This window comes from Micrasema longulum, unplaced genomic scaffold (assembly GCF_059751315.1).
Source record: "Micrasema longulum isolate JH-2025_06_02 unplaced genomic scaffold, ASM5975131v1 h1tg000570l, whole genome shotgun sequence".
Taxonomy (NCBI): Eukaryota; Metazoa; Arthropoda; class Insecta; order Trichoptera; family Brachycentridae; genus Micrasema; species Micrasema longulum.
In genome coordinates, this window is record NW_028277766.1 from 443,019 (window position 1) to 460,513 (window position 17,495).

The window sequence follows — 17,495 nt, forward strand, 5'->3', positions numbered from 1 at the left end:
TGTAGCATGTAATCGGCCTCATGGTGCAGTGGTTAGTAAATTTGCTCACCATGCAAGAGATCTCGGGTTCGATTTCGACATGGTTGTGACGAAACATTTATTTAATAAAGTGTTTTTAATCTACAATATTTCATTGTCTCTGAACTGGCACATAAAGCGTAAGACTGATCATTTTAACTTCAATGTAACAAAAATTATCAAGATACAATGCGATTGATGTACCCATGAAGTGCCTTATGCACTATGGAATGGAGTAATAAAAATAAATTGTTTTGAAAGTTTCTACCTTGTAAATGTGCTGAGTAAAGAACCGCAAACTTATACAAAGCAAAAGAAGGTTTTTTCATTGTATTTTCAACTAAATTTAAGCTTTTAAGTTTGTAAGTGAAAATTCTTGATGATGGAAGCTCATTGTAATTTATTATAGACAAGTGATACTTTAATCCACAAACTTGGAATATTCAGTGACCGGTTTCGACACTTTCGCGACACCTTTGAGACTGGCATCTTTATCAATCATAGTCTAATAATAAAAATAATTCAAATTTTACCAATCATTAAATAGAAAATAAACATTCCTTTGATTTAAAAAATAATTCACATTGCACCAAAAAGCCATAAACTTGACAAACTAGAAATTATCGAAATTAATGGATAAAAAAATAAACCCGACGTAAAATCACTTAATGAACAGATAACACCCGTGCATTCTCCATTACTATATCTATTGTAATACATTTTCACTAATAACTTTTAACCCTTTGTTTTGCAGAAATCATAATTGACAAAAATCACACTCAAGAAGGATGGGACACAAAAATTAAAAATATATACACGATATTCAAACTCATTAAAATAGCATTATATCAACTAATTAGTTAACCCAAAAAAAAATGTTAATGATCCTTAAGATAAAAAAAATGTTATTTTATTTACTTTCATACCATTTTGAATTCTCTATCCTTACCTCTGTTTTGTATAAATACACTGAACTCCTCAATAAAGATACTAGTCTCGAAGATGTTGCGAGAGCGATGAAACCGGTGACTGGATATTCCAAATTTGTGGAAGTATCACTCGTCTTTTATTTCTATAATAAATTTAACCTTATTTTATATTTTCTATTTAGGCTGCGAATAAAAAAAGTAAAATACTTGTGAAGAACTGATAAATCAGATAAACTTAATGGATTTATTTATTCATTCAATATTTTTTCACTTGTTTTTTAGTTGAAATGTGTTAATTGTATTATTATTGAAAGTTAAATAACGTCCCCCGTTAATTTAAATATGAGATATAAGTATTTTTACGAGTGTAACACTTTGACATCACATATCACATGAGCGACTGATGGTATTGGGCGGCTGACATTTCAGACATTTACAATTTCGATATTTCCCACTATCGTTTAAACAATAATCAACAATGAAAGTCTGCGGGCCTAAACTATCCCTTTGTTTTTTGATTATCAGTATTTGGGGTATCATCCAACTGGTGAGTAAAAGTTGTAATATAAAGAAACAGAATTCGTGGTTTTACGGTGTCTTATTCGCTGCAATATGATAATTTAATTTCGTCCTAAATCCTAATAATTTACAGTCATATAATGTACATACATCGTGAATATTATTTGCCAGCCTAGTAATGGATCCCGTGGCACAAGCATTCAAATCGTTAAATATTTCACATCTTTCTATGCCATTTAGCGTAATATATTTTGAACCTCGACCTTTATTTTAATAATTTATTCATTAACTGATAATCCCCAAAAAAGTAATTTACGTCTTAAAATTAGGCCGATGTATCACTCTTCTCAAGGCTTGAATCTGACTTTATTGAGAAATATCAACGGGAAAAGTCAGTTCATTAATTTAAAAATTATTGTCTAAATATTTATTTTTATATATATATATACATATATATATATATATATATATCCTTAAAAGCTTCTGCTGGTTTTACATGTTTTCATATTTATAATAAATAATCACAAGGCATGCCTCACTTGTGAAACATGCAATCAACTACAAATATACAACTCAGCCTCTGATAAACCAAGGTTTTAAAGTTCCAATTATATGGAATCCTATTTATGATTGTCATACAAAAATAATAATATTTTCTAATAACGTAGATGCGGCAAAAGACAATGGAATCAGTTCTCTTAAAGATCGAAGAATTGTTCAAGATCAGGCGTATTTATATAAAACCTTAAAAAACAAAATTAATTCTGCTGAACTATTATCGTGAATTGAATTTAGAATATCCAGGTTCAAAAGTAGCTAAATTATATTTTTTCAACATTTCTTCAACAATCAAATCTGGGTAAAAATGAATACATTCATCGAGTATGCTCGTTATACGATAAAAACTTTGACACGATTGATCTTTTCATCTAAACAAAATATTGAAAAAACGTTTTGTTTGCTGTAATAGTTATGTAAAAGGTTTATTGAACCGTAAATAAAAAAATAAAACCTCAAAAACAATAATGCGACTCGAGCAAAGAATAGTTAAACAACACAATAAATTATTCTACCATAAATATAAGTCTTTCTTTAAATTTTGATATTGAACAGCGAAAGATTTCAACAGAGCTAAATTCATTGCCAAGTTTATGTAGTCTTTGAATAGGTGAGTGAATATAATAATCAGTACTAGATTTGTTAATATAAAATAGCGCTGCCTGTGTTTGTCGCGTACGAGTTTCGGGAATATTAGATGTCGTTAAATCAAGGACGTCCAACCAGTCATTAAATTTTTTATATAAAATCGCCAAATCACTGTTTGTCCTTCTAATAATCTAATAATCAAATCTAGTAAGATAATGTTTTGAAATTAAGTTTACGCACTAATGAATTATAATTGATTTGTTCAAGGGGAATCAATAATTTAAAATGTATAAATCCAAAGAATTTACATTGAACTTTTTCCTAATTTATACCGGTGAGACTTTTAAAATGGAGACCAAATATGTTTTTTTATTAAATTACATAAAAAAATACAGTACGATTTACATAATTTTAGAGTAGACAAAATAAACTTAATTCTAATGGGCCAGTGAAGTTTCCCAGTAACCCAAAAATAACAGATAAAATAGTAAATAAAAGTAAAATAAAAGCAATCAAAATTAATATTAGTGAAAGTATATTGGAAAGGGTAAGAAAAACTTAATATAATAAGAGTAAAAAAGATGCACAAATGCGCAGAAAAACATTTTCAAAAATAAAGTTTGTTATGGAATTAAAAAATATAACAATTAAAAGCAATAATAAAAGAAATTAAAGTTAGTTTTTAAAAACATCAATATAAAAAAAGAATAGTATTTAGGTATTAAGAATTACTACATACTTAGAAAAAAAAATGGTAAGTTCATATAATAGAAAGTTCAAATATGAATACATAGTATTACCGTTACTTATTGTTAAATTAATGCTAGCAAAAAAATCACCGTGTTATTTTGAAATTTGTTTCAGGTTCTTATGGGAATATTCTTCTATGTCAGAAGTGTGGCCCTGTTAGAGGAAATTCCTCTAGAACACGCTTACGATACAGTGGAGGAGTTTTATTCTGAAGCAGACAGAGGATATGAACAGGTAATAAGGATTTCATCATCATCATTATTATACCCCCGTCCGCACTCGATGGTGCAATAAATGCAGCGTATATCGATCATCTTTTACGTGAAGGTAAGGTGATCACTCTTACTCTTCAGGAACATAAAATATTGCAGTGTAAAATCACGTTTTTAATCAATATTTCTTGTTGACCATCTCAGGAATCGAACCTGGAACCTCAGGCATGGTAGGCGTAACTGCCAACCACTACATAACAAGGCGGACTTATCTTCACTCGATTTCGTCATTCAGGCTTTTTATCTGAGAGTAGCCATCGAGTCGAAAGCACTTGTCAAGGATTTTGGTTCTGTTTTACATATAGAACTGTATTATTAATGCACCAGGACACAACAAACACAACAAAAAACAAATCAACATGTTTCGCCACATCATTCTGTCTTTGTTTCCTCTACATTCATACATCTCGGACTATTATTCCAACATTTGACATGTCCCTCTTCGAGTATGTGTTGAATTTGGTCATGCCATGTCTGTCTCGGTCTTTTTCATTTTCTTCACCCATCAACATTCACATCGTAAATCCTTTTAGCCGTTCTTTCACTGTCCGTTTGCTCTTCATCTCCAAACCAGCGCAGCACCCTTTTCTTGATTTTATCAATAATGCTAGTCTCAGCCTTACATAATGCACGGATCTCGACATTTGTGCATCTATTATACTGTACCACACATTCGCCCGAGAGATCAGACATCATTTCGACAGCATTCAGGACACAGAGTTGACTAATTACTTAAACATATTTATCATTCAGTTCTAATCTTGAAAATACTTAAAACACGGTTTATACTACTTTTGACCGCATCAGAAGAAGTGGTAATTAAGTGGGCAGTGCATTTGCCTACCATGCAACAGGTCCTCAGTTTGATTCCCGACATAATTGACATGAAATATTTATTTAAAAATGTGTTTTTACACTAGAATATTTCATAGTCCTCGGTGAGACTGATCATCTTACCTTCATGTAACAACAATAATTAAAATACACAGCGATTGGTGTACCAATACAGTGCCATGTGCACTATTAGGTGTGGAAAGGGAATAATGATGATGATGATTTTGATCTTTTTAGTACAAATATTAATTCTTTTTTTTCTATATTGTAACTACCACTTAATTTTATATTGTTTTTTTTCATCTTATTGATTTATTTATAAACACTTATGGATTACATTTATTTAACTTAATAATTTTTCTTTTTTAAAATTCATATTCTATTGTTAATGATAATATTTTTAACATCTTTTGTAAAGGTTGTCTGAGTCTTTTGTTTAGTTTTGTCCTGTAGTTTATTGTATAATATCAGTTCCTGGTTTATTAATCTCGACTGTCCTTCATCTAGATCTTTATATTTATAATTGAGAATTCTTACTAGAGTCCTTACAGGGCACTGCAGATTGAAAAAAAACACCTTGCTAGAATTAACCTTTCCGAAACTTCTAGATGCAGGTTCTGCACTACAAATGATGAAGCGCCCATACGCATTTTATGTGAATGTGATGTATTATTAATATTTAAAGCATTAACTTTGTGAATGTGATGCTTTATATCACAAAAGAAATCGCATCCTTGGGGGACCACTGGTCGAACCTGAGGATGTAAGAGCGCTCACCCCGTACCTAATAGCCCGATACTTTAATGTCCTGGGTTTGGAGTGTAAGATTTAGTAATATGAGAACATTCGCCCACTTCTCAATGGCCTGGCACTTTAAAAAACTACTTGAAGGGCGAGAATTAATTTACGGGGACCTGAAACAATAGATATCCGTCCACACAGGTCGCAGTGACGTCAGGAGCTTATACAGCACTGACATCTATTTTTCAGAACAGGAATAATCAAATATTGCCGTGAAAACCACCTGTTTCCCATCAACCTTGTCGGAAATCTCAGGCACAGTAGACATACGCACGAGTATATTATTTATTTATTTTTATTTTCTTTTATTTAGGAAACATACAGTTCGGGCCTTCCCAGTCTTCTTCGTCCTTGTGGCACAGAGAGAGATAGGCTTTTTATGGGTTTTTCATCGTCCTTTCTAATTATATGGCCAGCCCACCTCAAGCGCCCCAACTTGATGGAGTTGATTATATCTGGCACTGTGTAGATTTCATATAGCTCCCAATTGTAGGAACGGCGCCAATGGTTTTTTTCTCTCACAGGGTCATAGACAACTCTGAGGATTCTTCTTTCAAGAGCTGTAACAAGTAAATTATACTTAATTATTATTTTTCAGAATGCATACAACTGTTGGATTGCTGCCTGCCTCTACATCTTCACTCTACTGTTTTCTGGCCACCAATTCTACGTAAACAGTCGCTCATCTGTCACCATGTAACTCAAAGACCAATTTTAAATTCGTTGTAGTCTATGTTATCATATTAAACTGTGTTATTTATTGGTTAAATCACGACTTTCAATTCATTTTCTAACCTAAAACAAAACAGACAAGTTTTCATATGCGCAATCGAGGTGGTGTATTTTATTATGATGGCAAACAATGTAAATTAAAGTTTAAAATCATTCAATAAAATAATAATTTTGAAAAATCAAAAACTATGCGCTTATTATTTTATTATGGAAGGTATTATGCAGCTTGAGTGCATGTTACCACTATTTATGTAAAATGATAATTGTAATTAAGGGAAAAGTTAAATAAACATTTTATTAGATATCTGATAAAATATTATGATTTTTGTTTAAAATGAATTGAAATCAACTTGTCTACATAAATTTGATACTGCTAACTTAATAATATTGCAATATTGTTTAAAACAAACCATCTATGTCTTAGCACAATATCGTCGAACTGTTTTATCCTCTGTTAAAGACTTTCAATATTTTTTTAACAGGTAGTGGTTTAATTGATGCCCCAAAAGAGCTGATACGTTTGTATTGTAAAACATAAAATATTTGTGTATATTTCACAAATGTTTCATATAAATTTATTTAATTTTGCTGGAAATCTTGCATAGTGCAGATTTAAACTGCATTTCAGTTAACCTTAGACTTTATCCTGTCTGCGCAATCTACATGTGTGAAAGCACTATAATTTAATGTAATGAATCATTTAAGCTTGTGTACAGATAATTTTAATTGTCACAATTTGCTATGCATAAGGGTGAGCAAAATATCTAGACTTATACTTGGTCTAGTAATCTACAAGTTTATGTATTGCTTCTAAGAATCAGCAGGTCGCGAATTCACTTTTGTCCCGCTTTCCGCATATCTACATGGAAAATTAACTTCACAAAGCACCCTTGAGGTATGGAGATTAGGGCTGTTGGGAGAATATTCCAGCACCAGTGAAATCAACTATAAACTTTAGTTACTTTTCACAATTTCTGACCAAACATCGGATGCCCTTTGATTATCTTTACAAACTTCTACATGTTTACACTGACCGCCGCAAGGCAACTAGCATGTCATGCGTTCATTTCGCAAGTTTGTTCTTATCTCATACAACTACCTCACTCCAATGCCATCAAAATGATGTTTTGGCTACATATGAACAAATGCTTTGTTAAATCTTAAGCTAAGCACACTTTCACGATTGGGGCCAAACGATTACAGTGGTACCAACTCCCAGAAGACCTCAGAGTAATAACGGGCTACAGCTATAGACAAGCATTACAAATTTTTGTAGTGGACAGTTTTGGCCCATTGTTTTGCTGTAAACTATAGCTAACTTCGTTGTTGAAAATTCTAGATTGATTTTTGTCCGTATGTAGGTAGCGAGTAGGGAGTTATTACTCTGAGGTTATAACCGAAGTGTATATATTTTTGACTCCCCTTAAACATAGTTCATACAGGTGTCTTGTTTTTTTCTGCTCAGGATATTTTATCTTAATGTTATAATATTCATATGTAAAAAAGGTCTACATATTCAGAAGAGATACATTTGACTTAATTAATATTTTAGCTGGATTATTTAATTAAAATATTCACACATTCAATGTGTGTAATGTTGATAATAAAAATATATTTTTCATGCTAAAATCACAAAATTAATAAAAATATTTTTTTCATTTTGAGAATTTTACCTTCTGGATTAGTTTTTATAGTAAATAAATTTAATGCGTTTATTAATAATTATATATTTAAATCTGTTCATTCCATCGTTTTGTAAATAATAAATTATTTTCTTTTACGATAACTGTATTTGCGGCTTCATTTAGTCTTTATTTCTTAATATACGGTAATGCAAAATGATGCCCTAAAACTTTTGAAAGATAATATGTTCAATTCTAAGCAAAGGCTAGCGATGCTTTACAAAAATATGTACATTAATATTTTTTGAAGTGAACAAATTATATAAGAAGAGGGAAGGGAATTAATGACGGTTTGTTATTGTATAAAGTATTATTATAATATGGTAGTTTGTTTGCTTGGTTATGAGTAATCTATAAATATATATTTGATATGTATGTATTATAGAAAATAAAATAAAAAATATCAAAGTATATATTAGAACACTTTGCGCGTTAAGTATTCTTTAATTTTGAGGAAATTTCACAAATGTCAGATTTTAAAATCAAGTAAGCAGAATATTAATTTTGTATTTGAATTTGTGTCCTGAATAAATAATCTATACCTCTTTAAATATTTTTTATAATCTTTCATGTACCTTTGTGAGTAAAAGACCTTTGTCTCTTTCTGTGTTAAGCTAAGGCCAATAGAACTTAATTTCAGAAACAGCAATAATTCTGTCTCAGGGTTTTCACATAAAGTTGTGTACAGTACCTATGAGGTGATTACTCAAGTTTTATTTGTGTAAAACTATGTATTTATGTTTAAGGACATCTTTAAGGTAAAAACTGTCAGAAAATATGACTTAAAGCTGTACTATACTTATCAAAAAATGGATAATATTGTTTGTAATGCTGGTGTCCCTAATAATAATATTGTCACAGAAAATATTGTGTGGCAGCCTTCGTGGAATAATGGCTAAGACGCTTGAGAGTGACGCAAAAATTACATGAAATTTTTCTCAAGTCTGGGTGTTCTGTGATATGATTCACCACTGTAATTGGGCCTCCTGGCCTGTTGTGGTGTAAATAAAAATGCATCAATTCGTCAACATTGACTTTTTTTAATATTTGATCTTGAAAAGGTTATAAAAAGGCTTTATATTTCTCTCTGAAAAATGTTAAATATATATAACTAACCCAAGTATCAAATTATATACTTTTGAATCTATCGAGCTGTGACATTAGGTGTCAATTTTTTTTTTAAACCGCTCTCATGTAAAGTTGAATAAAATGACATGCGTCGTTGGTCTACGATCATAACAAATTTATTAAAATCTCATGGAAATGCTCAATTTTATAATACATGCTAATTTTGATTCCATTTTCACTCAGAATCTGTGCACACATACAGATACAATGTAAAAATTGACATGAAGTCTGTCATATTTTTTTAAAACTATAGAATCTAGTAAGAAACCATTATTTTTCTCAACAATGTTTGAGTATGTCCAAATGCTCGCAGACTGGCTGGATTTCCTCCCAGGTCCCTTACTTCACAAACGTCAATAGATGGAATAGTTGAGGAAATGTGGATGTTCAAATATCGGCAGAATGGTGAATGTTACACAGTGTGTAAAGTGGCCACTTAAACCAGCCAATGACAGGTCATAAGTCCTGTAAATGCCTAGACTTCCATATTCCCTTCTCAAAAGTGTTTTCCCTCTCTGTTGCAATAAGTTTAAACATCATTTTTCTGATACAAGATTACATTTTTTTTTCAGAATCTTTATTTGTTGCGTATTATTTACTGTGCATACTCGCAGATATTATGCGTCAGAAAATGAACTGTGTAATAATGAAGTTAGAATTTGCAATTCTGCAGAAGCTTCAACTCAGAATTCTGTTCACATTCGTGTAATACAGCCTTTAAGTTAAGGTTTGTTTCTTCAAAGTAAAAAAAATATAATTTGAAATTATTTAATTACTACATTCTAAAAATATACTGAGGAAGTTCAGCGGCTTTTTTTTTGTTGTGTCGTATTATCAATGCTGTGATTTTGAAACAACTCCGCCTGTGACATCACAAGTTCTCTTATGTGATTTCTGCTGATTGGTGGGTTGGCTTCCCGTAAACTGAAAATCTATCACAACACTATCATTCGTTGATTTGGAAGAACTAGTGACGTCATTCAGAGTAGTTCATTTTTATTATTTTTTTCCGTACATTTTTGAGAAACTTCACCATACAATTAAACGCTCTAATTTTTACCGCGCATTAGAAAACGTTTTTTAATCTGATTTTCCGTAGCACTGAACTTCCTATTCGACTTAAGAACATATGCTCTGCGATTAATATATTGCATTATTATGTACATACCCAATTTTGTAAACGATCCTTACTTGTACAATTGACATATTTTCTAGATATTTCTATAGTTAAAACGTAAAGTTGATGATTTTGAAACAAATATAAATAAAATTTCTTGGTTTGGTTTTATTCTTTTGTTTATTGACATGATATTCCCTATCAGAAAATGGATGATCTTGCTAACTTAATATGTTATGGTTGTATTTACTATGTGGTCTTCCTTCATCTTTTAACTAGTAAATATTGCCCAATATAATAGTACCTTTAGTGCTTGGCTATAGTTGCGAGCGTTTTGCGGCGCAGTGCGGGCGCGGTGAACTTAAAAATATGGTAACAAGTGAAGTGTCCATAGGGACGCCATCGCAAAACACTCACCACTATGGTCAAGCGCTTAGTCTAATAGCAAAGTGTCCCATCATGAGATGCTTTGCAAACTAGTTTTTACTTTACATAATTATATGTCTGTCTCTATATTTAAAAAAAATACCTGATATTCAAGTCTTGAAGATGCCTACTAAGGCGAAAGCGTTCGATGGTCATCAAAATAATAAAACTAAACCAAGGAATTGTATTGACACTTATAAGTCAATGCTTACTTGGTTTTAAAATTGAACAGGCGTATGTTTCCAATAAATAATACAATAATATTAGTATTTAAAAAACATAGTTATTAAATTTAGCTAATGTATTACAACATGTAAGTAATGCATATAAGTTTGAGAACTCTACTTTTCAAGATTCAACATTTAAAAATCAAAACATGGATAAGGTATCTAGCGTTATTTATAAACTATGCATCTTTATCCTTGAAATCTGGGTTGATGACCTTGTAATATTTTTCAAAATTAGTTTATAATCTATGCATCTTTACCCTAATCTGGGTTTATGACCTTGTTATATTTTCCAAAATTGTGTAAATTCTTGTTATGTGCTGGTTCCCATAATGCTGTACATTTTAGTTAATATAAACTGCTTAATTATTGATGAGTTTGAATGTTGTATAGTAAAATAATAAAAGGAAAAATACTTGTTTTGTTTATTTTTATGTCCCATCCCTAATTTTTAATGCTCTGCCGAACTCTGAATGTGCAAGAATATAAAATAAATGAGAAAGTGCTACGCGAAATTTTAAATATTTTCTTTGACCTCAACAGACATTTTTTTAAACATTTTTTTAAACATTTTTTTTACATTTTTTTTTTTTTACCACAACAGGCCTGGAGGCCTAATTACAGTGATGAATTACATCACAGAGCACCCAGGCTTGAGAAAAATCACATTTTAATTTTTGTGTTCTCACCGGATGAATTCGACCGGGAATCGAACCCGGAACCTTGCGTGCGTGAGTCAAGCGTCTTGACCACTACACCACGGAGGCCGCCGATATTTAATTTTACAGCAAAATTTCTTTGAAATGCACGAAATAATAATAATATATTTGTGATAAAATCCGTTAATAAGAACAAATTAGAAAGATAAATATAAAACATGGAATATTTTGACTTTATTTGTGAAACAACTTAGAACCTGACCGACAAAATATTGATAAAAAATAAACATTTTCTAATATTTGACTGGATAGTGCCGTGCCATCTGCCCATTTTATAAGTAACCACGGGCAACAGCGCCATCTATCCGCGCGCCTTCCAAACTACAAAAACCTTTCGTTACAACATAATACGAGTGTTATTTTGACGTAACCGGTTAAGGGTGATCCGCACGAGGGCGATGATTTTGTCAATAAAATTAAATGTCACAAATGTCAAACCCAAAATGGTGGCATGAAAACATTGATCCTCGGTAATTTTGTGCTAAATACACGGTTTGCTTTACGTTTTGTGTTATTTTCGCGAACAACTTGAATTAAAAAACATTAGATGTTTAGTGACTTGTCGGTTTTCAGTGGGTGGATTTAATTCTGGCCGTAAATCGTGAGTGAATGTTGTTTATTTACTTGTGGTCTTCGCTTATATTATACTAGTTTTTAAACTGTCAAAATAATAAACACAAAGTACAGGACATTGAATGCGGTAAGTTGATTTTATTTTAATATCTCAAACTTTATGTATTTAATTTGTTTTTAATCTGGTCATTCTCGTATATAGGCGCAATGTCATTTTGGGTGGAGCTAATCTTCTAAATGTATATTCTGTTAAGTATCTTTCCGCTCTTTTCTGTTTTCGGGAGATTTATTTCCAAAAAATATTTATTTAAGTTTAACATTATTTAACATTGTTCCTTTGATTAAATTGTCGTAATTAAAATAAACACAAAAACAAAATTAATATACTATGATTATTATAAATAACTTAAAATATTTTATATGTAACTATTAATATTCTTAAAATAATTAGATTAAATTTGAAAAAAAACATCACATTTTGTTTAATAAATCATATTAAAACATTAATTCACCCACGTGTGTTTTTTTTTGTTTTCATTTTCTATTGTTCCAATGAGGAAGTACAGTGCTACGGGAAGTTGGATATAAAGTGTTTTCTTACGCACGGTAATAATTAGAGCATTTAATTGTATGGTGAGGTTTTTTGAAAATGTATGAAAAATACGATAAAAATGGACTACTTTGGACGACGTCACTAGTTCTCCCGAATTAACCAATCTAGAGTGTTACGATAGATTTCCAACTAACGGGAAGCCAACCAATCAATCAGCAGAACTCACCGAAGAGAACTTGTGACGTCTCAGGAGGAGTAGTTTCTAAATCACAAAACTTAAAAAAATCATAGCGCTGATCATACGATACATAAAAATAATTTTAAAGAAATTGTCTTAGTTTCATAGTCTATTTATAAATAATAAAACAATAAAAACCACCGAACTTCTTCATTACCAATGAGTTCTGGTGATTTTGTTTCCCGGAAACTGGAAATTTATAACAACACGCTTTTATTAGTTTATTCGGATAAATTTGTGAAGTAGTATACTACTACTTTATAAAGTAGTTCAATTCAAGTTTTCGAGATACTTCGCCTTACAATTAAAATAAATGCTCTGTTTTTTACCGCTGGTATGAAAAAAAATATATGCGATTTCCCGTAGCACTGAACTTCCTCATTAATAGCCCATTGGGCAGGTCGTAAAAAGGAAGTTTTTTTGCAAAATGTCATGCTGTTTCGGATTTTTAATATGTTGTATGTTCGTAAGCCCTTATTAAAAATTTAAGTTTTCTAATTTGGCAAGCCTGTGCGCGCGTCGGTCTAACCACTTTTTAAGATTTTTGCTCAACAACATTTTACTCGTACATTGTACAAATAAAATTTTAGTTTATTTTGTAGAATACAACGTTTTCTATAATTTATTCGTAAAACATGTTTTTATAAACCTTATACTCACTGAAATACAGAGCTTCAAAGCTTAAAAAGCTTGGAAAAACTCAAACAAAAACACGAGGTCATGAGTATATAAAACTTGCATTTTTGATAAGTTGGTTCTATCTGTAGAACGTAAATATTTTGTGTTTGTCCAAATGTTTGTAGACAAAATACTGAATTTCACCCTCTAGGGAGTTATCAAGAATAACACATTACATCAGAGACGGAGAACATTGTAGAAAAATAATAATGGAAGTCTAGGCATTTACAGGGTTTATGACCTGTCATGAGCTGGTATAAGTGACCACTTCATACACTCAAAACATAAACAACTTTTAGAAAAATATTGAGCTTCGAAGTTCTGTATTTCAGGTTTAGAAAAACTTGTTCTATGATACCACGTTGAGGGGATGGATCCAGCAGCGAGGATTCCTTATATTGTGATGTACGAGATCCCAGAGGGACGTCGATCACCAGAGTGATCACCAAAGAGGTGGAGGGAATGTTGGACGATGCATTGGTGAATGCATCACAGGACCAAGACCAATATTCTGTCTAAACAGATCGAAAGATCTATAGGAAAAAGAAGAAGAATAATGTTCTATGAATAAATCGTAGGAAATTTTATATTCTACAAAAAATACTTCGCGCACAGGCTTGCTCAATTAGAAAACTTTGATTTTTATTTAGCCCCTAGGTACATACAACATATCCAAAACAGCATGACCTTTTTGCAAGGTAAAATGCTCTTGGCCACTGGACTATTAATATTAACTATGAATTTAAATAAACAAAAATTTTACGTAAATTCCAAACACGTAGTGTTTTTAAAAAATGTTTTGCATTGCCGTAACATTTTATTATATTATTTTATATTCTCATTTTTTTAACAATAAATTTATATAAAATATGGTTTGAAAATACGAATTTGATTTCAAATGGCACGATTTGATTAAATAACTAATTATTGTTATCAAAAACATTTTTCACTTTGTGGTATGACATTTTACACTTATTTGTTTATAAATTTGTATAAACCACTTTAAGTGGTGGAGATACTACAGAATATGTAATTTAACTATGTATATGGACAATTGAAGATATCTCTAAATAAATATAAAACAACTTTGTTTTTAACCACTTATTTTTTTTCTACCGACCGGTATTAAAGCCATACAAGCTTCTTTATCAAATTTTTATTCAACGTAATATTATTATAACCTTTAAAAACATACTTTATTTTTTGTAAAGTACTTGATGTAAACTACATATGAGAAAACCCCATGAAATATGTACGTATCCCTATTCTCCCAGCCTCCCAGCAAATTGACAGTCACTTTTGCTCACCCCTACTTCTCGGCTGCAGCGACATTCTACTTCGACTATTTTAGTACCGAATAGTCAGCCTTATCGGGAAAACTGCGCGACGTCTATTGAGGTGTGAATTTAGAGTTTGTACCTAAAGCCTCGCACTTCTGGCTATTCCCATAGCGCAGAAACGTATTATGCAAGTTCAATGGACGTCGACACGTTCGGATTTCAATTTCTGTCGCCAAGTGAGCATAATGCAACGAATGTAACGCAGGCCTTAGGGCATTTACGTGTTCGACACGTGTCACTTGCTGACCGTGACTAAATTGACTAGGTACGTCATTACTTTGAAATACCATTTTACTATTTGGAAACTGAAAAATGTGTTGCCTCTTGAATTTCATTCGAATACCAGCATTTCATATTATCCCCTTTACCCCACGAAGATGTAATACATATATTGTACATTTAAAAAAAAGAATTGTGAATAAGGTATCTACATTATTCAATCAAAATTGAAAACATTTTAATCTTAAAAGTATACGAAGTAGGCCTGTTACCTGTGTTTATTTGCCGAATATTTTGACCCAAAACAGCGTACCTAATGAATAATACGTATCTGTGTATGTAGTCGTTATAGAATCCAGCACAAGTTTAGCGCTGGAAAAACATCGCAATTATTAAGAAACAGCCATAACATATTTCACTGAGAAGCTTTTATTGCCTTCGCGCCGTTTTTCAGAAAATTTTCCGACCTTAGGAGGTAATTGCTCATTCCAGAAATTGGCCATTCTAAAAAAATGACCCAATTTCCGCGGACGGGACTCGCAAACATAACAATATCGTCTTATTCTATACAAGGGATAAAATAATTGAGTATTTACTTGTAACATCTTATATTATTTTACTATTATTATATTTCTTCTTCTTTTTTTTCACATCCACCCCTAAGTGGAGCATGTGGACATCATCAGACGCCTCCAGGAGACCCTGCACTCTCGCCTCCTCCCGCGTCAATCCCGCGTCCCTTGATTCCGCAGAATAAAGCCGAAAGATCGTTATCGATGGCCTTCCAAGACGCGGGAGCCCGCAGGTGTAAAGAAGGGACAACTAAGGTTTAGGTTCTCCTGAAGCATGCATAGCACGGGTCCAATCTAGGTCCTCCACCGTATTCTCAAGACTTCAATAAATCGAACCACCTTATTCCTCATAGTCTCCCCAAGCACTAAGTCTCAAAACTCAGAATTTTGCTGTTTCGAGCTTTGGTAAGGTGTCAAGACGCTTGTTATATTTATTTTTCGTAAAAATAGTTTATTTATTAATCTTTTTTTACAAACGCGTGTTGTTGTACTTGTACACAGGTCGGCTTATTTCTTTGTAGCAGTTTCTTCCAAGCACCCAATTAAAAACTTGTTTTGTTATTTATTTATACATCAACGATTCAAAGTACACAAAAATGTTTCACAAAAATAATCACAGCAGTGCACAATAATTATTTAGTATATATTATGAAATATTATAGAATAATTAAAACTAAACAATTTAGTGAACATAAAATATAAAAAAACAAAAAAGTAAAAAAGAAACATAACATCTCGAAATAAAAGATAACCATGAGAAAATCTTATTTTCTAAATATAAAAAACGTAAGGTTGAAAATAACTAGGTAATAATAAAAAAAACATATGTTATATAAATATATCTCCATCGAGAAGAAAGGATATGAATATGAAAGTCTTGACATTGAGAGCGCTTATGACCTTTTTGGGTGATTTGAGTGATAACTTGTCACTGTGTCAAATTCACCATTTGCTTATAATTGAACATCAACATATCTAGAAATTATGTTTACAGGTGTTATATGTATCTGTTTAAACAATTAATTGTTTCACAGATGCGTTCCGATCGCCATGGGCTTACATTTTTGTGCAATATCATTTTTGTTGACTTTTGAAACGAATGAAACATTTTTTAAACACAAATTTTGTGTTTTTTTTTTGTCCACTGTTTGTTTGTTTTTTTTTGTCAAAATTTGTCTCAACTCCGTTGATATTGAATAATATACCGAGTTGAAATATTTAATATTTCAATTCGGTATATTATTCAACATTAACGGAGTTCACGAAGTGTGATTTCAGGTAGTATGCATCAAGTGTTCTAGTTTCTTTTGATGAAATTGACAAATATATATATTAAAAATAAAAAAAACTCATAGGCACTCATAGTCAAGTAAAAAAAAAAGTTCAACCCTTATATGGCTACGATGTCATATGAGTTATTTACATTTAAATAGATTCTCATATTGTTTAGGTTAAGTTGTTTTATTGTATTATATATCATTAATGCTAATCTATTAAAGCTTCCATAAGCCTGTTGATTAGCTTAGAAAAATAATTAAAAAATGAGTACATAAAATACAAGACTTGACAATACGTATGCCTCCTATTTTTTTGAATAACGAAGTCATATTATATTATAACAGGCTTAAATTATATAATTACATTTGTTATGGATTATGTAATAGGGAAATGTAACATACTACGAATACCTATAAAAACATATAAAATGGATTTTTTTAAAAATTTGGTATTTTCAAAATCAATTTGGATGTTGTGGAGAATTTTTTTCATAAATAACATTAAAAGATAAATTATACAAAATGTCCATAGAAAAAAACATATAACATAAGTAGTAAAAAATTTTTTACGCGACAGTATTACATAGACCCTTATTACTTTCAAGTTGTAAAAAAAACATGATGTTTCCCTATTATGGAAAATATAATATTAAACACTTTATATATGTATTAAATTTTTATTTTCAAATGTCTGCATTTAAAAACATGTCATCTTTTGCTAAATATAACACAACGTTACAGCACC

General features: G+C 31.2%; 1 protein-coding gene across 1 annotated transcript; it reads left to right on the forward strand.

Annotated features, from left to right (window-relative positions):
- The first annotated feature begins 1,330 nt into the window (after nucleotides 1–1,330).
- On the forward strand, nucleotides 1,331–6,038 carry RNASEK (Ribonuclease kappa). The gene is made up of 3 exons (XM_088228215.1): nucleotides 1,331–1,494; nucleotides 3,477–3,596; nucleotides 5,868–6,038. The coding sequence occupies exons 1-3, from the start codon at nucleotides 1,426–1,428 to the stop codon at nucleotides 5,967–5,969; spliced, it is 291 nt and encodes a 96-aa protein (XP_088084341.1). The 5' UTR covers nucleotides 1,331–1,425; the 3' UTR covers nucleotides 5,970–6,038.
- The last annotated feature ends 11,457 nt before the right edge of the window (nucleotides 6,039–17,495 follow it).

What these genes read in the sequence shown, in the direction of transcription:
- RNASEK (XM_088228215.1), top strand. Translation starts at nt 1,426, where the DNA reads ATGAAAGTCTGCGGGCCTAAACTATCCCTTTGTTTTTTGATTATCAGT. An exon ending in TTTGGGGTATCATCCAACTG is followed by an intron (nt 1,495 to 3,476) that starts GTGAGTAAAAGT and finishes AATTTGTTTCAG; the next exon opens with GTTCTTATGGGAATATTCTT. An exon ending in CAGACAGAGGATATGAACAG is followed by an intron (nt 3,597 to 5,867) that starts GTAATAAGGATT and finishes ATTATTTTTCAG; the next exon opens with AATGCATACAACTGTTGGAT.